The sequence below is a fragment of the Macrotis lagotis genome, chromosome 1 (assembly GCF_037893015.1).
Source record: "Macrotis lagotis isolate mMagLag1 chromosome 1, bilby.v1.9.chrom.fasta, whole genome shotgun sequence".
In the NCBI taxonomy this organism is placed as follows: Eukaryota; Metazoa; Chordata; class Mammalia; order Peramelemorphia; family Peramelidae; genus Macrotis; species Macrotis lagotis.
Window position 1 is genome coordinate 908,338,458 of NC_133658.1, and position 24,529 is coordinate 908,362,986.

The window sequence follows — 24,529 nt, forward strand, 5'->3', positions numbered from 1 at the left end:
AGTGAGAAAGATCCTTGCGGCCCGATAGATGGGGAAGTAGAGGCCCAGAGATAAAGATGGAATGACATGATATTTCCAGCAGTGTTGGTCTGGGAGAGGAAGGGTAAAGGTATAGGCATTTAGGTGTATGCAGAGATACCAACAGGAAGAGGGGGAGACAGAGACAGACACTTAGCAAGAGACAAAGAGACAGAGAGAGGGACACCAAAAGGGAAAAAGGCACAGCTAGGGGAACAGACAAATATAACAAAAGTGAAAACCAAAGAAAAGGAGAGAGAGGCAGAGACAAGATAGACTCAAAAGAGATACACAAAGGGAAGAGAAAAACATAACTAGAGGGAGACAGGGACAGCCTGTGACAGAGAGGAGAGAAAGAGACAAGCAGACACAGCCTTGAAAGCCACAGAGAGGAGATACAGAGAGATACCCAGAGGGAGAGAGACAAAGAGGGAGAGACAAAGGCACAGGGACTTAGTCAAGAGATTCAGGTGGAGAGATGGAAAGATAGAGGGAGACAGAAAGAGGGATAAAGTTGGAGAGGCAGAGAAAGACAGAAAAACAGAAACGGAGAGGGATAGAAACAAGACACACAGACACACAGACGCAGAAACCAGAGAGACACACAGACACAGAAACCAGAGAGACACACAGACGCAGAAACCAGAGAGACACACAGACACACAGACCCACAGACATACAGACGCAGAAACCAGAGAGACACACAGACACACAGATGCAGAAACCAGAGAGACACACAGACACACAGATGCAGAAACCAGAGAGACACACAGACAGACAGACGCAGAAACCAGAGAGACACACAGACACACAGACACACAGACACACAGACACACAGACGCAGAAACCAGAGAGACACACAGACACACAGACGCAGAAGCCAGAGAGACACACAGACACGCACTACAGGAGAGACAACGAGAAGGGAGAGGCGATCTGAGGAGACATCTAGATAAATAAATGGTCTACCTGGGAGGGATAGAGCTGAGGCCGGCGGGGGCGAGGCGCGGGGCGCTGTGGGGGCGTCCCTCCCTGTCACCTCCTCTCGCCCGCAGCGCGGCCACTCTGACAGCTATCGTGTCGCCACCTCGCAGGACAAGAAAGATGACAAGGGCTCGCCCAAGAAGGGCAAGGCGCCCAAGGAACGCCGGGACCTGGACGACCTCAAGAAGGAGGTGGCCATGGTGAGCCTTGACCCCTGGAGCCTGCCAGTCTTCTCAACCCCTGCCCTTCCCTGAGTCCTCCTCCTTTCCTCCAGAGCCCACCCCTCCCAAGTTTCCCCCATCCCTAGCCTGGTGCTGCAGTGGAGTCAGAAGATCCAGGTCTGCCACTAACTTGACTATATGTCCTTGGACAAGTCTCGTTGCCTCTCTGGACCTCATTTTCCCCCATCTGTAAAATGAAGGATTTGAGTTCTAAAGTTCCTTTGAGTTCTAAATCTATAAACCCATGAAATCAGGGGTGCCCTCTCTGAGGCTCCGCCCCTCTGGGTGTCCTCCTAGCTCCTTCTCCGCTCCCTCTTCTGACCCCCCCTCTTTCTTTTGGGCCCTGCCCTCTTGGCTGGGTAGGCCTGATTGAACCTCCCCATTTCCTATCCTCTAGACAGAGCACAAGATGTCAGTGGAAGAGGTCTGTCGGAAATACAACACAGATTGTGTCCAGGTAAGACTTGCCGCCTGCCCGGGGAGGAGGGGCAGATGCCTGGGGACCGTGGAAAGGGTAGGGAGTGGAGCAGGAGCTGGAACCCCCAGATCCGAGGGAACTCTCTGAAAGAGAGCTAGGGCCCCGCGGGGTGGGGCTTGAAGTCCGGGCTGGACTGTTAGAGATCTCTGTCCTCTAGGGGTTGACCCACAGCAAAGCGCAGGAGATCCTGGCCCGAGACGGCCCCAACGCCCTCACGCCTCCCCCCACCACTCCAGAATGGGTCAAGTTCTGCCGCCAACTCTTTGGAGGCTTCTCCATCCTGCTATGGATCGGGGCTATTCTATGCTTCTTAGCCTATGGTATCCAGGCAGGCACTGAGGACGACCCTGCAGGAGACAATGTAAGTGACGGGTGGCTGGAAATTACACAAGATCTTTATGAAATACTGGAGATACACACAAGGGACAAGCAGGGCACATGGAAGATGGATATAGAGGGGTGTGGGACACAGTAGCCCAGGGGACACAGGAGAATATGGACTATATGGGAGACTCAAATGAGAGAAACACACAAAGAACATGGGTTGTGGAACATGCTTGTACATGTGACTCACTGATGTCACACATGGATTGGGGAACTGTCTGATACGTGTATCATTTAACATGAGATATGTGATACTCTTAGAAAGCACACAGTAAATTGGTATATAGGGAATGAAGGACATGATTAATTAGGAGACAATAGAGGACACAGATCTGCCACTAAGGACACTAGGACAGGTAGGGAGAAGTCATGTGAGTCACATGGACACCTGAAACACAGATGTGTTGTCATATAGTACATATATGTTGTATTCACACATACTATATACACAGGAGACAGGACAAGGTCTTATGAGTATGAACTAGTTGAGCATGGCGGATTTGGATTTGGAAGAGTTCAGTTCTAAGTTCTAGTGATAACACACACTAGGCTAGGCTTGAGTTTCCTGTCTTTAAAATAGGAATTTGGAAGGGGAAGCCTCTAGGTATCTTCCAGTTCTCTCTGCTCTGATCTGTCCCCCACATGTGTGACATGGCATGCTTGGGACAGGCAGGAGGTATGGGATGCTCATTCACCTAGCACATGAACATAATGGAACACAGGACAATCCATGGACATGAACAGACATGATGTGAGAAAACAGGAATACACTAGGAATGCTGTTCTTTCAGGAGACATGGTATGGTCATGGGGCAAACACAGAACATGGTCCAAGCATATAAAATGGGACATTTCTGTGACCCATGAGTGGCTTCCCTCCCTCAGCTATATCTGGGTATCGTCTTGGCTGCCGTGGTGATCATCACTGGCTGCTTCTCCTACTACCAAGAGGCTAAGAGTTCGAAAATCATGGAATCCTTCAAGAACATGGTCCCTCAGGTCAGGAGTTCTTGAGGTTGGGGTAGGCTTAAGGGATGTTGAGCATGGTTGAATTATGACAGGGGTTCTGATCTTGGGATAGGTGGAGATTTTGGTGGTTGAAGCTTAGAGCACTAGTTGAAGAATGGAAGGGACAGTCTGGACTAGGTAAAGCTAAAAATGGAGCCTGGTTAGAAATGGGTGAACCTTGAAGTGGTGGCTAGAGATGGATGTGGTGCATATAGGACAAGGGAAGACTCATACAGAGGTTGGAAGACTCCCAGAGAGAGATCTATATCTAGTGTAAGGCCATAGGTTATTGGCAGGACCAGATATGAAAGGGTTTTGACTTCTCCCTACCTGTCCTTCCCCTCCTCCCCATGTCTCCTGCAGCAAGCCCTGGTGATCCGAGAGGGAGAAAAGATGCAGGTGAATGCAGAGGAAGTGGTTGTCGGTGACCTTATTGAGATCAAGGGTGGGGACCGAGTTCCAGCTGACCTCCGGATCATCTCAGCACATGGTTGCAAGGTGAGCCAGAGCCTCAGGAGAAGCCTCTCCTTCCCACTTCCAGATCCCTTCTGGATTCAGGTGTCCTAGCCCCCAGTCCCTCAGGGACTCAAGCTCCCTAGCATGTGAGAGTCCTAGAGTCCAGGCATTCCCTACCTCTTCAGGGATACCTGGCCTTCCTCCTGAATCAATGGTTCAAGCATACTGATCCCTCCTCATCGACTGAACTTTTCTCTACAGGTGGATAACTCCTCTCTGACTGGCGAGTCTGAGCCCCAGACCCGATCTCCAGACTGTACACATGACAACCCCTTGGAGACCAGGAACATCACCTTCTTTTCCACCAATTGTGTGGAAGGTGGGAACATCCTAGGGGAAATTGAGGCATGGTCTAATAAAGGGAGGAAGGGAAGCAAATGGGACCTGCATAACTTGAGCATCCTACTCTACTAACTCCTCCTTTACTGAGCCCCTCATCCTACCATCAAACCTCCATCCTCATGAGTGAGTCCTCATGTTTTTGGAACCCTAATCCTCCCAATAACCCCCCCATTACTCTCATTTAGCCCCCTCCCCACAAAGATCTCCCCATCCTCCTAACTCAGCTTTCATTCAATACACGGAACCCCCCTCCAACACACTGAGCCCTAAGTCCTTCACTGAGCTTTCATAATCCTCACTAAGCTGCCATCCCCCAACTGAACCCCTGGACAATTTACTGTGTCCCCATCCCCCTTCCTGATGTGCCAGCCCATCACTGAGCCCCACCCTTATGCTTTCATACAGCTCTTATCCACTCTCTAAGACCCAGTTTCCCTTACTGAGCCCAATTTCCTCACCGAACCCTCATCTCCTTTCTGGAGCATATCACCTCACTGAACCTTATAGAGCCTTCACCCCATCTGAACCCCTAATCCTCTTACTTAATCCCTCATCTCCCTTCACCATACTGACTATTCTTTTATTGATGCCTCACTGACCCCCTTACATTCTCATCACTCTTTCCAAGATCCCAACCCATTTCCTGAGGTCCCATGCCCATCATCAATCAACCTATACCACTGATCGAACTCCCATCTTTTTCGAGCCTTCTCTCTTGATCACCAATAATAACAATATAATTCTCATTTATGTAGCACTTTATATGCATAACCTAATTTAATTCCCACAACAACCCTGTGAGGTAGTTACTATTATGATATCCATTTAATGGATAAGGAAACTAATGCCAGAGAGATTAAAATAATTTCTTCAGATTAATGCAGCTAGTAAGTGACTGTGGTGAAATTTGAACCCAGGTCTTTCTAGCTTCAAGTCCAGCACTCCAGATCCTGATTACTTCATAATGCCTCATACTAGGTGAGGCCTCATCCTCCTCACTGAGCTTCCTGACTTTCCCCTAAACTCCTTCCTCTTCACTGATTCCCATCTCCTTCTCTGAGCTCTCATTGCCCTCCTAAATCCCCAGTCCACCACCAAGGCTCTATTCTCTCACTAAGCCCTAATCCAGGGCCCTTCTTGGGGTTCTTCCTGAACCCCACCCTATTCCCTGCAGTGTTTCGCACTTAGCACCAAATGAGAGCTCATCGACTGACAGAATTACTTAGAGCTCTCATGTGTTCACCATTTCCTATATAGACCCCTACATGAATCCCTACCCTGTTGCTGAACTCCACGTTTCTTTACCAAGTTCTTATCATCCTCATTTAATCCTCTTTTTTCTCACTGAGCTCTCATTCCTCTCACTGAGTCCCCATCTTCAACATTCTACCTTTTATCCTTGACTTGTCCTGCCTATCACTGATCCCTTTGCCCCCTCCCTGAGCATCCCACCCTTACACTGGATTCCATTATCCCTGAGTCTCCCATTCTTTCCATGAGTTGACCATCTCATCTCTGCACTCTTCTCCTCATTGAGACTCTATCCCCTTTTATAATACCACCAGTTCCTCGTGGATTCCTGATCTCTGCCCTACTCCCTGAATCTCTTCTCCCTCATTGAGCTTCTGTTAATATCTGTTAATGATATCCTTCACACTTCCCTTCCTGAGTCTTAGTTACTTCCCTTAGCTGCCATTCTTTCACTGGACCTTACCCTCTCATGCTACGAAGTGAAGCTCTCCAGTGATCCCCTAGTCTCCCCACCAATCTACAATTTCTTTCACTGATCCCTTATGGTGATCACTGAGCCTTAATTCCTACAAGTCAGCCTTTCCCTCAGTGAGTCTTATATTCCTTTATTGAATTCTCTCATCTTATATTATAAACCCTCATCTCTACTAATCCATCACTTCACTGATCCCCCACAACCTCCACTGAGTACCTACCCCAGCTAAGTCCCCATTCCCCCACTAATCCCACACTCTCCACACTATTCCCCTTCACCATCACTGAACTATGCTCTGACTTAACCTTCATACTCCTTTGAGCCCCTACCTTCTCCAATGAGCTCCCATTCCCTCCACAAGTCTACCATTTCACCTACTGACCCCCATTCCACCACTGAATCCCAATGCCTCAAATAATACCCCACTTCTCACCTTTCTCTTTATGAATATTTACACTGCCCCAACTCAATCCTTTCTTCTCCACAGTTCTCATTCCTCCACTAATCCCCCATTCTTCTGGATCCCCTATTGCCTTCACTGAGTCCCTCAACTCTTCATTTGACCTCCATTCCCATCACTCTATCTATTCATTCTAATCCTCCCATTGAATTCCCATCATTCTCACTAAATCCCCATTCCCCCCTATAAACTTCCATTCCCTTGACCCCCTATATCACTTTGCTGATTCATCATGTTTATCACTGAGGCCCTTTCCTCCTCGCTTAACTTCTGTCCCCCTTACTGGGCTTCGATCTCTTCCACTGAGCTCCTATGCTTCTACATATCTTCAATTTATCTTACCTATTTCCCATTCCCCCAGGAGCCTCCCTTCTCCTTTACTGATTCTCTGTCTCTTTCACAGAACCCTCATATTCCCTCACTTATCTTCTATTATAGCCACTGAGACCCTATTCCCATCATTTAACCTCATTGAGCTTTCACATACCTCATTGAACTCTAATTCCCTCACTGAATTCCTATCACCTCCCTAGTCCCTCTCTTCCCCAATATCTCCCACTCCCTAACTTAGCTTCTATATACCTTCACTGATCACAATTACCACCATCACTAAGCCCCTTTTCCTCTCACTTATGTGAGTTTCTTTTTTATTTCTTTTTTTGGGGGCACGGTTTGCAAGGCAGTGGGGTTAAGTGACTTGTCCAAGGTCAAGCAGCTAGGCAATTGAGTGTTTGAGGCCAGAACTGGACTTAGGTCCTCCTGATTCCAGGACCAGTGCTCTATCCACTGCACCACTTACCTGCCCCCTTTAATCTCCATTGAGCCCCCATTTGCCCAATATACCCCCAGCTCCCTTACTGAGTGTATCTCCTTGACTGAGCTCCCACTTCCCAACAAATCCATTACTGATCTCCATCCCCATCACTCAACCCCCACTACCTTAATTGATTCCCATCCCTTCATCGAGTCTCCATAACTGGATTTCCCTGCATTAATCCATTTTCCTTTCTGATATTGCTCAGCCCCCATGTCCCTCACTGAACAGCCACTTAGAACCATACCCCATCTCCTCTTCCTGCTCTGATCCATTGTGCTTCTTATCCTCCCAACTAAACCTCCTTGAATTCCTTTCATTTACCAAACTCCCTATTTCCCTCATTGAGCTCCCCAGAACTTCTCACTGAATTCCTATTCTGCCATAAAATCTATCTTCCACCAAAGCCCATTCTTATGGCTGAACCCTTCATGTCACTAAACCCTCATCCCCTTCATTGAACTTTCCACTCTCCCTCTAAGCCCCCACACTTCTATGACACTTTCATTCATTGAATCCTAATACTTTTACAACCCTATAACTCTTATTGAGCCTGAACTTCCTTCATTGAATTCTCATTTCCTCCTGAAGTCTCCCATGCTGATTCCCCAATCTCCCCTTACTAAGCTTTCATCCTCTTCACTGAAATCATAGGATCATAGATGATGAAAAGATCTCAGAAACCAAGATCCAAGAAATTCAAGTCTCATTTTACCAATGAGGAGATTAAGATCCAAGGAGGTTATGTTTACAAGATCACACATTTAGTTAGAATTAGAATTGGAAATGGAATCCAGGTCCTCTGACTCCAAAGTATTTCTCCTTCACCATCACTTTCACTTAAAGACTAATCTTTTCCCCAAGCCCTAACTTCATGCACTGAGATGGCTTTTCCTTCACTGAGTCTATATTCTCTTCACTTGGTTTTCATCCCTAACATCCCTAATATTTATGTTCTCTTTTTCCAAACACTAAAACATTCATCCCTCTGACTGAACCCCCTCATTCCCCTTACAGCTCTACCATTGAGACCCATTTGTCTTGTGATTCCTCCATTCAGTTGCTGAGTCCCACCGTCCCATCACAGCGCCTCCCTGATGAAGTTCCATCTCTCCCCACTGTTCTCTAGGCCACTTTGCTAAGCTCCTCATCCTTCCTTTGACCACACCCCCCCCCATTTCCTTCACTGAGTGTCTCATTCTTCTCACTGAGCACCCATTTCCTTCACAGAACCTTATAGCCCCAATTAACCCACATGTAATGTGCTTCTCATCCCCTAATTGAGTCCCTATCCTCTCAGATTTCATTTCTTTCATTAGCTTCCTTTCTCTTACTGAGCTTCCCATCCCTTTCACTGAGCTCCCAGCTTTCTCACTGAACCTGTCCCTTTATCAGTGATCCCTTTATTCCCTCATTGAGCCCCTAATCCCTCTGATTGAACTTTATTCCTTCTCTGAGACCTCATTCTACTCACTGAGCCAGCATTACCTTCACTGAGCCTGTATTCCCTTCAATGAGGCATCCTCCTCCTCACTTTTCTCTAATACATGAGGAAGACCCAGATCCACATATTCACTGATCCTTCAGTGAGGCCCCATTTTTCTCATTCAGCCCCTGCTATACCCTCAATGCCCTCTCTGAACCCATCACTGTCACCTTGTCCCCATACCTACATTGACATTTAATCTCCTCGCTGAACCCTCATTCTCTCTTACTAGGCTTCCTATGTTTCTTATTGAGCCCCTAAATTTCCATTACTGAATTTCCTAGCCTCTCATTTGAGCCTCACATTCTCTCACAATACTCATCATCTCGCTGAGCCCTTCCCCTCTTTCTGACTCCCTTGATGAACTCTCATGACCTCATTAAGCAAATCTTCCTCTTATCAATTTCACAACCTACATCCCTCCATTCCCATGCTTTTATGGAGGCCGACCATGAGCCATTATCCCTTTCACTGAATCCTCCATCTGTTCAGTGACACCTTATCCTGTCACAGAATTTATGTCCTACTAAATTCATCTCTCAGCCCACTGAGTTATATCCATTCACTGAGCTTCCATCTTCCTCAGTGAACCTCTAATTTTCCCATTGGTCTATCTCCTCCCCAAGTTCCTAGTTCCCTTCCTTCGCCCTCCTCCCCCCAGAGTGGTCCCTCAACCTACTTACTGTTACACAGTTAAGTCCCTCTTCCCTTACCCAGTCACCTTTTCTCCTCCTCATCCTTCACCTCTACCCCTACCTTTATTCTGCTCATTGAGCTCTCATCTTCTCAGGGAGACTCCATCCGCTTTGAAACTCCATTTTTCACTGAGTTCTTCCAACTCCCCTATCACTGTGCTCCCATCTTCCCCAGTAAGACCCCATGCTTTCATAAAGCCCTGTCCTCTCATGGACCCCGTCCCCCTCACTAAACCTCATGCCTTATGGATGACTTTCCTTCTCACTCATCCCCTATGTCTCAATTAAGCCCCTATTCCTCCATTCCATCCATGCCCTAACTGAACCCTTATCCTCCTCAACAAACAATTCTTCCTATCATTGATCTCTCCATTTCCTAAGTCCCTAATTCCTCTGACTCATTCCCTGTTCTCCCTAGTGAGCCTCCATTTCTCTCATTCTCTCCACCATCCCCTCAGAGTCCTTGTTACTCAAATTAAGCTAGCATCTTACTCACTGATGACTCATGCCTTCACTAAGACCCATCCTCCTCTTTAGCCCCAGTCAGACTTTCTGGAAGGCCCATCCTCCCACCGAAACCCCACTGTTTCATTCCCCTCAATTACTTCTTCTTTTAATTAAGTCTTCATCATCCTTGTAAAACCTCCATCCCCTTCACTGACTCACCCATTTTCCTACTGAATTCCCAGCCAACACTGATCCCCCAATTCCCCAATGAGCCTAATACTTATCCCCAATTTTCTAATTCTCCAATACCCTTTACTGAACCCCCAACATCTCACTAACCCCCCTCCCTTCACCAAGCCTCCCATTCCCCTATTAAATTCTTAGCTCATTCCCGGAGCCCTATTCCCTCATTAAGTATGCAGCATACTACCAAGTCTCATCATTGCCCATCACTCTCTCATCATTACCCATCACCTCACTGAACCACATCCTTTTCAATAAGTCCTGTATTTCCTCTGCTGAATCCTCAGTCCTCCCATTGAGCCTTACCATTGGTTGGTTTATTCTACTTTCTCCCCTTCACAGAACTCCATCCTCTTCACTGAGCTCCCCATTTCCCCACTGTACCTCCAGCCCACTTCACAGATTCATCATGTTCTTACTGAACTACCATCCCTTTCACTGACCAGCCCCACTGTTGCTGGGTCTCCCATGCCTTTCCCTGAGTCCTTCCCTTCTTAGAGCTCCAATCTCTCCTTGAGTCTCTCATCCCCTCACAGAGCCCCCATGACCCTACTACAACCTCCATACTCTCATGAAGAATCTCTTTGCCTCATTCCCCTCACATATCCTCACCTTTTAACTAAATTCATATCTCTTTCATTGAACCCCATGCCCTTCACTGAATCAACCTTTCCACTGCTGAGTTCATAGCCCTATATTGAGCTCCTACTTCACCAATGAGTCCCCAGTCCACCTCTGAGCCTCATTATTGCCCAACTGACCCCCATCACTGAACATATCTTCTTCACTGAGCTTCCAGTACTCATACTGAAACTCTAGATCAACTTAGAGTGACATCACATTCCCATTGAATTTCCATTTTTTTATTAAACACTACCATTCCCTCCCTGAGCCCCCATCTCCTTACTTCCCCCTCTCCATTGTCTTGCTCACGAGAGCTCCAATATTCTCACTGAGTCTCCCATCCCTCTACTAAGTCCTCCATGCCCTTGTAAAGGCTCTTATCTTATTGAACCACTTTGCCCCACTCCCCTCATTGTTTCCCCTACCTCTTAACTTTGCCTTCCTCCCCTTCATTAAATGACCTCCCTCATCCTCTACCCGAACTCCTCAAATCCTTCCTGAGCCCCTACCCCAGCAGTGAACCTTCTCCCCTTCCTGAGTTCCCCCATTCTCCTTTCCCTGAGATTGCTTCCCTCAATGGAACCCCTCTCTACTTCTGTACATCCATTCTCTCACTGATTGGTTTGAACTTCAGGCACAGCTCGTGGTGTGGTGGTGGCCACAGGTGACCGGACTGTCATGGGCAGAATCGCAACTCTAGCCTCAGGTCTGGAAGTGGGCAAGACTCCAATTGCTATTGAGATAGAACACTTCATCCAGTTGATCACAGGCGTGGCTGTCTTCTTGGGCGTTTCCTTCTTCATCCTCTCTCTCATCCTTGGTTACACCTGGCTTGAGGCTGTCATCTTCCTCATCGGCATCATTGTGGCCAATGTACCCGAGGGTCTGCTGGCCACTGTCACTGTAAGGGTTTCCTCTGAGGGCTTTAGGTTACCTGGGTCCCTGAAAGGGTAGGGGGTTGGAGAACTAGGTCCCCTTGTTTCAGGATGGGAGTCAGAAGGATAGATGCCATTAGACATGAAGAATTAGGACTGGAGGATTAGGCCATATGGGTCACTTGGGGGATGAGAAGTCGGATGAGAGAGTGGTTAGGGGAATGGACATATTGGCTCCTTAGAGGGATAGATTATGTAACTATAAGCCTGGATCTCCAAGAAGTAGTATTTGTTAGGACAAGATGTCTGAATTCCTGAGAGGGTCCAAGTCTAGGGAACTTTATACTTGATATTGGGAGGGATTAGGAGGGCAGGGAATAGGATGTCTGGGTCCCAGTGGCACAGACTTCATCCTCTGAAGGACCTTTCCCTTGGTGAGTGAAAATTCTGGATTTACAATAAGACAAGGACATTGTCTTTGAGAAGACCAACTAGACATTAGTGTCCCCAAGAGGAGAGTACCTGCAGAAGTGGATGTCTTGGTTCCTTGTGGGGTCAGGGTCTGGGAAATTGGACGCCAACATCTCCCTCACCTCCAGGTGTGTCTGACACTGACTGCCAAGCGCATGGCCCGGAAGAACTGCCTGGTAAAGAATCTAGAGGCTGTGGAGACCCTGGGCTCCACTTCCACCATCTGCTCAGATAAGACTGGGACTCTGACCCAGAACCGGATGACAGTTGCTCACATGTGGTTTGACAACCAGATCCATGAGGCAGACACCACTGAGGACCAGTCTGGTAAGTGTGCCTCAGGTGCTGTGGCATGGGAGAAACAGAGGAACTAGGGAAATATCAAGAGAGATCTGGGGTAATAATAGCACCTGGAGGGAGACTGACTCTCAAATATCAATTTGGGGAACAGGGTTAAGCCCCATACTGACTCCACATCTTTCCCTCCACCCCTGACAGGAACCTCATTTGACAAGAGCTCCCACACCTGGGTGGCCTTGTCCCACATTGCTGGTCTCTGCAACCGAGCTGTCTTCAAGGGAGGCCAGGACAACATACCCGTGCTTAAGGTAGGACTGGACTAGGGATCTTCTCCCCTTGCCCTCTTCAACTCCCTAGAGGTTCTCAGACCCAGTTCCCAACCCCTTCCAGCTGGCCTTAGACTAGTCATGGATCCATAGAAAAAAATGACTGGAATTAGAGGTTATCTTATACAATCCCCACATTTTACAAAAGAAGTAAATGAGCTCCAAAGGGCTGGAATGATTTGCTGAAGTACCAGTAAATGGCAGAATTAAGATTTAAACTAAGGTCCTATGATTCTGGTTTCAGTGCTCTAAATTTAGAGTTCTTCCCACAGCTTCCACTGCTCCAATTCCTTTCTGCCTATGACCTTCCTTGTTTTGACAGTCATTCTTTTCCTCCCCCATGTCCACTTGGGTGTCACCTCCTTCCACATGAGTCCCCTCATCCCCTTTTAGCTGTGCTCATCTATGCCTATACAGCTGTGGGGTTCACTCCAAGGACCTAGTTCCCATAAGTCATAATTGGTTTTCCCTAGCACCTTCCCTTGGATTGGGTCTCTTGCCTTATTTCTTGCTTCCATCTCCAATACCACCGGGTTAATCTAGTAATTGTTGCCATTGGCCTTTCCCCTTCTCTGTTCTCCCACCCCTATCCTTCATGCAGAGGGATGTGGCAGGAGATGCTTCCGAGTCAGCCCTTCTGAAATGCATTGAGTTGTCATCTGGCTCCGTGAAACTGATGCGAGAGAGGAACAAAAAGGTGGCTGAGATCCCCTTCAACTCCACCAACAAATACCAGGTATGTAAGGATTGATCCCTTTCAATTCCACCAGTAACGAAAGGAGGAAGACTTCAAATTTACCCTGACGCTTCTGATACTATCTGATAGTGTCTGGTAGATATTTCATAGTATTTGATGGAACCATTTGATATTGGATAGATAGACAAATAGATAAATAGATAGATAGACAGACAGACAGACAGATAGATAGATAGACAGACAGATAAAGAAGAAGAAAATGTCTTGTCCAACATCATATCCAGTCAAGGAGGAAAAACAAAGCTTAAAATGCAGGTGTCCTGACTCCCTTTCCTTTTCCCTAACCAGCCCAGAATTCTTTCCTCCAAGACGGTAGATGGAGACACACACACACACACACACACACACACACACACACACACACACACACAAATATAGGCAGAAGAAGAAGGATCAAGATACATAGATAGAGAAGAAGGGAAATAAAAAGCCAGGAAGACAGAGGAGGTTGCACGGACAAAATTAAAGTCAAGATGCAGAGAGTGACAAAGATGCAGAGACAGTGAGATAGGAAAAGGGAGAGAGATACAGATAGATAGACAAGGAGATGAAGAATGAGACAAAAACTAAAAAAGAGAGAGGTAAATGGATGGAAAGACATACCAAAGAGTGAGGTGTGGAGAGAGGAGGACTGATGTAATGAGGAGTGTGTACACACCAAGTGCCCTCCCTGACTTGTTCACTGGACCTTTCCAGCTTTCCATCCACGAGACAGAGGACCCCAATGACAATCGTTATCTGCTGGTGATGAAGGGTGCCCCTGAGAGGATCTTGGACAGATGCTCCACCATTCTGCTTCAGGGCAAAGAGCAGACCTTGGATGATGAACTCAAGGAGGCGTTCCAGAATGCCTACTTGGAGCTGGGCGGGCTGGGCGAACGGGTGCTTGGTATGGCTCAGCCTAGCCCATGTTTCCACTTCCCACTTCAGCATCAAGGAAATGGGAGTTGACTGGGTGGAGGGTGAAGGGGGAGGGGGGAGTGTTCTATATTGTGGGAAATGGGATGAGGAGGCTGGAAATGGAGAATTGGAAGAACAGGAGATTGGAAAGATGAGGAATTGTAGTCAAATCAGTAATTACCTACTATGTGTCAGTCATTGAGAAATTCTGGGGATGCAAAGAAAGACAAAAAAATAGTTCTTACTCACTTCACAGTATAATGCATATATGGGGAACAGCATGGGAATAATTATGTACTAACAAGATCTAGACAGGATAAATTGGAGATAATCAACCAAGGACTGAAGGATACAACTTGGAGGAGAAGAGAAAAAGAGCATTTGGGGGGACAAACTTTTTTCCTTATTTGCAGGGCAATGGGGTTAAGTGGCTTGCCCAAGGCCACACAACTAGGTAATTATTAAGTGTCTGAGGCCGGATTTGAACTCAGGTACTCCTGACTCCAGGGCCGGTGCTCTATCCACTGTACCACCTAGCTGCCTCCAGAGAAACTTTTTTCAAACACATACTGTGTGCCCTAGGCTGTGCTAGAAACTGGGAATATGAATATAAAGATGGGAATAATCCCTATGCTCAAGGAGCCCACATTCTTATGAGGGAAACAATTTCATATATAAATATATTTATATATTCCCTGTACAAATTAGGGAAATGCAAAGTGGCTAGGGAGGGAAGGTGTTAAGCAGATTGGGGTTCCCCAAAAAAGTTTCAGGTTATTCAGCTAAATATAGAAGGAGGAAAGAGATTTTGTGAGGTAAAGGTGGGGAGGGAACACATTCTAGGCCCAGGGGACAGCTAGTAAAAAACATGGAGATAAGAAATGGACTGTTGTATATGAGAAGGGCAGTTTGCAGAAGTGGAATGGAAATGGAATGATGTTAAATAAGGTTTAAAAGATAGCTTGCAAGCAAGGTGTGAAACCTTTAAAAGTAAACAGATGAGTTTGTATTTGATTCTAGAAACAAATGGAAGCTGCAAGAATTTGTAAAGTAGGGACGTCACATAACCAGATCTGCATTTAGGGAAAACCATATTATCAGCAGTGAGGGGAGAGATCTGAGACAAGGTGAAGAAGCTGTGTTATTTCAATAACCTTGGGGGACAGATGCTGAGGGCCTGCAGAAGGTGGTGGTGGTTATGTAAGTGGAGAGAATAAGGGATTGGTGGAATGAGTGAGGATGGAAAGGTAAGGATTGGAAGAGTAGGGAGACAAGTTTAGGGAATTGAAGGATGTGGAAGGATGGGGGATCAGAAGAAGACTATGGAGGTGAGAAATTAGGAAGCTGGAGAAAGAGAAGTTGGAGACTAAGAGAAAGAATTGAAAGAGAATACTGGGTAACTGGGTGCATGAGAAATTGGGGAAATGTGGGGTTAGAACTGGAAGGTGAGGGACTTGGGGATTAGAAGTTAAAGGATAGGGCAGCTAGATGGCATAGGGGCGGCTAGATGGCGTAGGGGTGGCTAGGTGGTGTAGTGGATAAAGCACCGGCCCTGGAGTCAGGAGTACCTGGGTTCAAATCCGGTCTCAGACACTTAATAATTACCTAGCTGTGTGGCCTTGGGCAAGCCACTTAACCCTACTTGCCTTGCAAAAACCTAAATAAGTTAAAGGATTGGAAACCTAGATGAATGAAGAATTGGGAAGTTGGGGATACTAAGGAATTGAGGGTCTAAGGCATAAGGAATTAGGGACCTGAAGGCTATGCAGTGCTTGAGGAGGATGAATTAAGAATCTTGGGCATCAGAGTTGGGGGACTGAAGAGATAGCTAGCTTATGGCACTGCAGAGTTGGGAGATGGAGGAGTTGGGAAATTGGGGGGGCTATAGGGATAAGATAGTTGGGGACTTGTAGGATTAGGAAGATAAAGAATTGAGGATTAGAGGAAGAGAATACTGAGGGGAGTATTAGAGCCCCTTGGAGTCCCTTGCCCGGGCTTTGTGTCCTAGGTGTGATATTCACCATCTTACTCTGGGCAAATTGCTCTTATTTTCCGTTTTCCCCATCTACAAAACGAAGATGACCATCTTCACAGTTTCTCAGGGTGGCTATGAGAAAGGACCTCTGTCAACCTTAATGTTTTAGGAGAATGAAATGGGGGTGGGAGGAGGACCATTGGAAATAGAAATATTGAGGACTGGAGTGGGATATGGAGGTTGGGAAGAAGGGAGAAGAGAGTGGATATTGGGAGTTGAGATACCAGAAGGTTGAAAGATGGAGAAACTAATGACTTCCAAATTCCATGTTTTGGGATGTAGATCCTGAGATAGGGGAGGTGGCACCAGATCCTAAATTCTAACCATCTATTCTGGCCCTGCTAGGGTTCTGCCATTACTACTTACCTGAGGAACAGTTCCCCAAGGGCTTTGCTTTTGACTGTGATGATGTCAACTTCACCACTGACAATCTCTGCTTCGTCGGCCTCATGTCCATGATTGATCCACCCAGAGCTGCTGTCCCTGATGCTGTGGGAAAATGTCGAAGTGCTGGCATCAAGGTGAGCCAGGAGGGGCCGTGAGTGGGAGGAACCAGAATACTTGAATTCCTGGGGGGTGAAGGGCAGAGTGAAAGGGAAAGAGTGGCCATTAACTCTACTTCCTCTTTTGCTACAGGTGATCATGGTAACTGGCGACCACCCCATCACAGCTAAAGCTATTGCCAAGGGTGTAGGGATCATTTCTGAAGGCAATGAGACTGTGGAGGACATTGCTGCCAGGCTCAACATCCCTGTGAGCCAGGTCAATCCCAGGTGAAGCAACCAACCACTTTATCCTGGACCCACCACCTCTGCCCTATTTACTTTATCCCTGTCATCTTCCTGAGGTCTCCCTCTGATGATGTGGCAGTATCTACCTCATGTCATTCTCTCTGCCCAGCTTAGTCTTCTGAGTCTTCTTCCAGCTTCCTCTCTATGTGGTGTTATGGTGTTTTATCCTTACCTTCTCACCTTCTCATTCTCTCTCTCTCTCTCTCTCTCTCTCTCTCTCTCTCTCTCTTCTCTTATCCTCCATTTCTTTGTCCTTTTCCTCTCTCTGTCTCTCTGCCTCCTTATCTCTCTTCCTGTCTCTCTGTCCTATGTCTCTGTCTTTCAATAATACCTATGTTCTGGGTTCAAATCCATGCCTCAACCCCCAAGTGTGGACTTGGTCAAATGATTTAATCTCTCTGGGTCTTGGGGAGGGGGTTCTTTATTAGAAACAGAGGTTATACAAGTTGGTATTTGAGGTTGCTTTCAAGTTTAGCTTTATATTTCTCTCCTATCTCTGATCTGTCTGGGGGTCCTATTTACCCTTATCCACCTCTTTATCTACCTCTTTTCTTTTTATCTTTCATTGATTTGTCAGTCTTTCCTTGTTTGCCCCTCCTCCTCCTCCTCCTCCTCCTTCTCTCTCTCTCTCTCTCTCTCTCTCTCTCTCTCTCTCTCTCTCTCTCTCTCTCTCTCTCTCTTTCTCTCTGTTCCTCCCTACCTTTCTCTGTTTCCCTCATTGTACACTGTGTCCCCTTCAGTCACTCTCTCCTCTCCTGCCTTGGCCCTAGAAAGGGACATCCCTCACCTACTTTCTGTGCCTGTGCAGGGATGCCAAAGCCTGTGTGATCCATGGCACAGACCTGAAGGATTTCTCCTCAGAACAGATTGATGAAATCTTGCAGAACCACACAGAAATTGTGTTTGCCCGAACCTCCCCACAACAGAAACTCATCATTGTAGAAGGCTGCCAGAGACAGGTAAGAACTTAGATACCTGAGCCTTCGGGAGGTCAGGAGGCCCGAGTCACCAAGGGAGCATGGCCTTGAGTCCCAGATGACCGGCCCTCTGAGAAAAATAAAGACTGTGAATACTAGTGGGTGGTGATCTAGCTACCTGGGGATGGAAGAACAGAATTCTGGACTCTTGAGACAAGTGGACAAGTGAAATGTATGATTCTGGGATAACTAATACTCTAAAAGCATCCCATCCCGGACATTGTATAACTAAGCCCTCAGGAATATTTGATCCTTGGGTCTAAATGCCTGGGTCCAAAAGAGAGACCCAGGCTCTGGAAGACTGAGTCCCTAAAAGAGACAAGGACCTGCCTACCTCTCCCTCCCCTCACCCTATTCCCCACAGGGTGCTATTGTAGCAGTGACTGGGGATGGTGTGAATGACTCACCTGCCCTTAAGAAGGCGGATATTGGTGTAGCTATGGGCATTGCTGGCTCCGACGTCTCCAAGCAGGCAGCTGACATGATTTTACTGGATGATAACTTTGCTTCCATCGTCACTGGTGTGGAGGAAGGTAAGGACGGGTTTGGGGATCTGGAGGCTGAGAGTTTCCAACTGACTCACTGTGTTTCCTCATCTGCAAAATGTAAGGTCATCTCTGACTCTGTTGTTGTTTGATTCTGCATCCTTGGGGGCCCTTTTTTGGGTTGCCCGAGTTTCCTTCCTTGTAAAAGGAAAGGACTAGATGAATGATTCAAAAGGACCATTCCATTCTGGGCTTCTATGTGCTTAGACATGAATTGGGTTCTTTAGGAGGCTGAGCCTCCCTCATTGGTCCCCTACCCCATTCTCCATAGGAATTGACACCTCAGGGGAGATAAGAAAACAAGAATTTCAGGACTATTGGGAGAAGGAGAAATAAAGGAGTAAGGGGCTGCCAAAGGGGCAAGCTCCTTTGCCCCAATGGTAGGGCAAGTTCACCCCTCAGGAAGGCAGGTGACTGCCTGGTTTGACCCCGTGAACTCTTTCCCTCAGGCCGACTGATCTTCGACAACCTGAAGAAATCCATTGCCTACACCCTGACTAGCAATATCCCTGAGATTACCCCCTTCCTTCTCTTCATCATGGCAAACATCCCCCTGCCCCTGGGAACCATCACCATCCTCTGCATTGACCTGGGCACAGATATGGTGAGACATTCTGCTTAGCTTCCTCAAGGAGCCGTGGGGAACATAGACTCATTGTGGTCTATGACTAGTAGTTATGGGGTGGGTCTACCTAAAAGTCCCTTAAAGGTGCTGAGCTCAGAGGAGGGTGCTGGGGTACCTTGCTTAGGAGGGACTCCATTAAGTCACCTTTCTCAGGTCTTTGTTGGGTTACCCAAATTAGGGAGGCTTCTCAAGGTGATCTCAGGTGAGACCTCCTTTCTTAGATTACCTAAGGTGGATGTTCACTGAGGTGGTTCCCTTCTCTTTCCTGGACAGGTCCCTGCCATCTCCCTGGCCTATGAGGCTGCTGAGAGTGACATCATGAAGCGACAGCCCCGAAATCCAAGGACAGACAAGCTAGTGAATGAGAGGCTCATTAGTATGGCATATGGACAGATAGGTAAGAAGTTAGATCTGCCTGCAAAAGGTCCCTTGGATGCCAGATTTAGAGCATCTGAAGCCCCTGGGCTGCTGCCTCAGGTTACTATCTCAGGTGACCCATCTTAGGCAAGAGACCCCCCCCTTAAGTGACCCCTCTCAGATAAGACTTCCTCAGGTGACTCACATCAACTTAAACAGCCTTTAGGTAACCTTCCACAGGGGTGAGCCTCAGGTGAAGTGACATAATGACTGGAGTTCTTAAATTTGGACTTAGAAGACCTGAATTGGAATCCTGCCCCAGACAGCTAAATAGCTGTATGACTGGGGAAATCACTTAAGCTCTCATCCACAAAATGGGTATAATGATAATTCCATTATTGCGGAGGTTATTGAGGGGGTCAGACAAATTAACACGGAGCATGTTTAGCAGATCGTTTTGTTTACAACTTTTTTGTATCATTATATTTTGTGTTATTTGTATTATTACTTATATCTCCCCCTTTAGAGTAAAAGGCCTCTTTTTGCCTCTTTGTATCTCCAGTGTTTAGCATAAAAGTTTTGAATACAATTAATAAATGCCTGTTGTTTGCCTGCCTTATCCCTTCAGGTAACCCAGCTAAGATGAGCCTAGGATGGTTTATTCCTGATATGATTCTTGTTATGTGTGTGATCTCAGGGCAACCTAGGTCCCTGGGTGACTTCTCTGAGCCTCAGTTTTCTCATCTGTAAAATGGAATGCCACACTAGGGTTTAGTCTTCCCCAGGTCCCACCAGTCTCTAAATTCTAAGACAGAAGGGGTTCAGGTAACCCAGCTCTTGAACCCCCTTTCTTCTGTCCCCTGCAGGAATGATCCAGGCTCTGGGTGGTTTCTTTGCCTATTTTGTAATTCTGGCGGAGAATGGCTTCTTGCCTTCTAACCTTGTGGGTATTCGACTCAACTGGGATGACCGAACTGTCAATGACCTTGAAGATAGCTACGGGCAGCAGTGGGTGAGTAAGGAGGGGGCTCCCAAGTCATGGGCTGGGGAGCTAGGGATGCTTCTGGAGAAGGGGAAGAACATGAGCAGAGGTGAAGTGAAGGGAGCCTGGGGTTTGAGGGACTCCCTGAGGTGGACAAGAGACGAGACTCTTGGTATGGAGTTAATATGAAAGGGAAGGGGGTTGAGGCTGACTCTCCTCTGTCCATCTCTCCCTCAGACCTATGAGCAGCGGAAGTCAGTGGAATTCACCTGTCACACAGCCTTCTTCGTCAGCATTGTGGTTGTGCAGTGGGCAGATCTCATCATTTGCAAGACCAGGAGGAATTCTGTTTTCCAGCAGGGAATGAAGTGAGGGCTGGGGACCAGGCTGGGGCTGGCATGGCATGATCAGCCTTCCTCACTCTCTGTGTCTCTACCAGGCTTGTCTTCTGATCTCTGTGCCTGTCTCCCTATCAATCCCTGGATTTCTTTCTTTCTTGGTCTCTGGGTCTATCTCTTGAGTGTCTCTGTCTTCTTGAGAATTTCTCCATCTTTTTCTGTGATTATGTTTGGCTCTGGGTCACTCTGTCCCCATTCCTCAGGGGTTTCCTATTTTTATGTTTGTTTCTCTCTCCCTCTCCCCTCCCTCTTCTCCTCCTTGCCTTTCTCTTCTTCTTCCCCCTCCTCTTCTTATCTGTGTTTCTTTCCAATTCCATATCTCCATGTCTTTGCTGCCCTTATCTCTTTGTATAATAAGATGGTGAGAACCATCTGGAGAGATGAGGAGGGATCTGTCTCTCAATCTGCCTCTGAGTGTGTTTGCATCTGTTTCTTCCTGTGACTTAGGCTTGTCATGTCTGTCTCTAAGTACATCCCTGGATCTTCCCCCCCCTTTTTTTTCTCTTACATTGCTGTCACTTGGTATTTCTGTCTCCCTCTCATGGGGTTTCTCTACCTCTGTCCCTAAATCTATCTTCCTTTTCTCGGGCTTCATCTATTTCTATGACTCTGGATTTATCCATGATTGTTTTTCTGTAGCTCTGCCTCCCTGATTCTCTGTCTCGATGTAGGTCTCTCTGAGTCACTGTGTCTGAATGTGTAGATGTGTGAAAAGGTTACTGGAATGGATGGCGAGGGAGGATGCTTGTGTGTGTGTGTGTGTGTGTGTGTGTGTGTGTGTGTGTGTGTGTGTGTGTCCTCAAAGTGGTTCTGCCTACTCAGCTCCGCATTAAATTCTACCCCTCCACAGGAACAAGATTCTGATTTTCGGGTTGTTTGAAGAGACAGCGCTGGCCGCCTTCCTGTCCTACTGCCCTGGCATGGATGTGGCCCTACGCATGTACCCACTCAAGTGAGTGTTCCCCCCATTTTGGCATACTCCCTAGCCTTGGTTTTTCACTCTTGATAATACCACTGAATCCCAGTCTCTTACACCCAATTTAGGAGATCTACTCTCCTTCCTTCTCAGTTTCCTTGGGATCCCAAATCTCCTACAGATTCTGGTCTCAGTCTTGAGTGGAAGCCCCCTCCTCTATCCCAGGGACCAGGGATCTCTCTTTACTAATGAATAACACTCTTAGATCAGATGCTAATCACTAATCACTAATCACTCTCTCTCTCTCCTCCTTTTCTCCTCCCTTCCCTTCCATTTTCTGCCCCTTAATATCTCATCCTTAATCTTTTTCCACATCCCTCTCTTCATCCTTCTGTCTCTTTTATTTCCCATCTTTATTTTTCCCTTTCCACCTGTCCTGGGTCTGTCTCTGCCTCTTTCCCCATCTCTGTGTTTCCCTGATGGCTCTACAGGCCCAGTTGGTGGTTCTGTGCCTTCCCCTATAGCTTCCTCATCTTTGTCTATGATGAAATCAGAAAGCTCATCCTGCGCAGGAACCCCGGGGGTGAGAGCTGGGGCTGGCATGGGGGTGGGTCTGGGAGCATTACCGAGAAGCCTGGGGCTGGGAGTGGTGCAGGACAGGACCAGAAGACCTGCGGGGAGGAGTCATGGGGATGGACCCAGGAAGGCTCAGCCAATTCACTTGACTGGTTTCTATTTTCTCTCCTGCCTTTTTTCTATCTAATTGTGACTATCTCTGTCTGTTTGTTACCTATATCTGTCTGTTTGTCTCTCTCTCTCTCCATTGGCCTCTGGTTCATTCTATCTGTCTCTTTTCTTCCAGGCTGGGTGGAGAAGGAGACCTATTACTGACCTCATTCCCAGAACTGCCCCATCCAGTCTCACCCCCCAGCCCAGGAGAGAACCATCCCCCAGCTCCCCCACCCTCATTTTGTATTCTGGGGGGAGGGGCCTTCTCTTCCCTTAGCCGGGTTTCGGCCCCCCGGCCTCCCCCACCCCCAAAGTTCTTACGTCCTGCTCCCCACTCTCCCTGGCTTGCTTTCCTCCCCATAACCCTTCTCTGTGTTACTGTCTCTCTCTCCTTGCCCTTCCGTCTCACAACTCCTCTCTATTCTCCCATGTCCTTGTCGTCCTCTCTCCGTTTTCTGGCTCTCTCTCCCTGTCCCTCTTTTTTTATTTCTCAATGGCCGACTCCATCTCTCTGGTTCTGGACAAGTATAAAATATATGGTGGAGAGAGAGAAGAGACTGTCTCCGTGTCATCATTGCTTTCAGAGACTACACTGAGAGGGGAAGGGGTTGGACTGGCATGAATGCTTTGGCATGAGTTGGTATGTCCTGGGGGTGTTATTGATCCACATTGGCAGAGAACATTAGCATCTTCAAATTGAAAATTCCTAAACATCAAGATCCTAGAATCCTTTTAATCTGAACTCTTAGATTCTTAAAATCCCAGACTCCAGCCTCTGAGAACCCTAGAACATCAGAATCTAGACTCCTCGAACTGAATAGAGGCAATGGGATATAATGGTTAAAGTAAGTTGTTTGGAGTTAGGAGATCCGGATTCAAATCCTACCTTCTTGTTGATATCCTTCCTTCTTGAAGATCATGACGTCAGGGAGGTGATGCCATGACATGCAAGTGAATTGGGTTTGAGTGGGGGAGGGAGGGGCTGCGCTAAGTCACCAGCCTCACTTTGTCCTCCAGAGCCATCTGGGTCCAGTGACCAGATGTGAATCACGACAACTGGAGATAAACCTGGAATTTAAACAATCTGGGTTCAGTTACTTGCCCAGGATCACACAACTAGTAAGTGGCAAGTGTCTGAGGCTGGATTTGAACTCAGGGCTGGTGTTCTATCTACTGTACTCCCTAGCTATGTGACCCTGGGCAAGCTCCTTAACCTTTCAAAGCTCACCATTTGGAAAACTAGGGATAGAGCAATGGGCAGGGAGTCAGGAAGCCCTGAGTTTATCCAACCTCAGACGTCTACTGGTTATGTAACTGCACAAGTCTGCCTCAGTTTCCTCATCACTAAAAATGAAGATCACAAAAGCATCTACATCCCTAAGCTGTTGTGAGACTCAAATGACATATTTTTTGTAAAGTATTTTACTCTCCTTAAAATTCTTTACAAATGCCAGCAGTCATTATTATGAGCTGGTGTTTTTAGATCAGTCATTTCATCTCCAAAGGCTATATTTCCTTATCTGTAAAGTGATGAGGTGACGTGATGGTAGCTAATGTCTCTTCCAGCTCTAAATCTCAATTGCAGACTCCATAAGAACCTGTGACTCTGTACTCTTCAAGTTGTAAAATCCCAGAATCTTAAAAAGCCAGAATCTTAACATGTGAACTCAGGGGGTACTGACCTTATAAACAATGATTAATGACCACACACTGGGGTATGCATGATATCAAAGAAAGCTTCCTGTCTTTGAGGAGCTTGCATTCTATTGAGGGAAAGGGATTCGACATAGATTCAAGTATATCACAAGGGAAACTGAGGACAGGCACAATCCAATGGACAGGGCTGGGAAGGATTGGGGAAGGGCTTTGTAAACCACAAAGCACCACAATAATGTTAGTTATTGTGAAGATTTTCCCAAAAGTCTCACTTTGGACTCCACAGATCAACTTGTCCCATCATCAACAATTCAGATTTGTCCAAAGTCCAAAGTGTCTTAAGAAGCCAGGAGGTGGGGCGGCTAGGTGGCATAGTGGATAAAGCACCAGCCCCAGAGTCAGGAGTACCTGGGTTCAAATCCGGTCTCAGACACTTAATAATT

General features: G+C 47.1%; 1 protein-coding gene across 1 annotated transcript; it reads left to right on the plus strand.

Moving 5' to 3' along the window:
• The first annotated feature begins 1,079 nt into the window (after positions 1–1,079).
• Positions 1,080–22,665, plus strand: ATP1A3 (ATPase Na+/K+ transporting subunit alpha 3). The gene is made up of 22 exons (XM_074192692.1): positions 1,080–1,202; positions 1,621–1,680; positions 1,859–2,062; positions 2,971–3,084; positions 3,457–3,591; positions 3,811–3,928; positions 11,081–11,349; positions 11,921–12,119; positions 12,291–12,400; positions 13,020–13,154; positions 13,872–14,064; positions 16,456–16,631; positions 16,747–16,883; positions 17,710–17,860; positions 18,243–18,411; positions 18,873–19,027; positions 19,322–19,445; positions 20,272–20,417; positions 20,625–20,755; positions 21,636–21,737; positions 22,193–22,284; positions 22,564–22,665. Exons 1-22 carry the CDS (start codon positions 1,200–1,202, stop codon positions 22,590–22,592), a joined length of 2,952 nt encoding a protein of 983 aa, XP_074048793.1. The 5' UTR covers positions 1,080–1,199; the 3' UTR covers positions 22,593–22,665.
• The last annotated feature ends 1,864 nt before the right edge of the window (positions 22,666–24,529 follow it).

What these genes read in the sequence shown, in the direction of transcription:
- ATP1A3 (XM_074192692.1), top strand. An exon ending in ACTCCACCAACAAATACCAG is followed by an intron (nt 13,155 to 13,871) that starts GTATGTAAGGAT and finishes GGACCTTTCCAG; the next exon opens with CTTTCCATCCACGAGACAGA. An exon ending in GTGAGCCAGGTCAATCCCAG is followed by an intron (nt 16,884 to 17,709) that starts GTGAAGCAACCA and finishes GTGCCTGTGCAG; the next exon opens with GGATGCCAAAGCCTGTGTGA.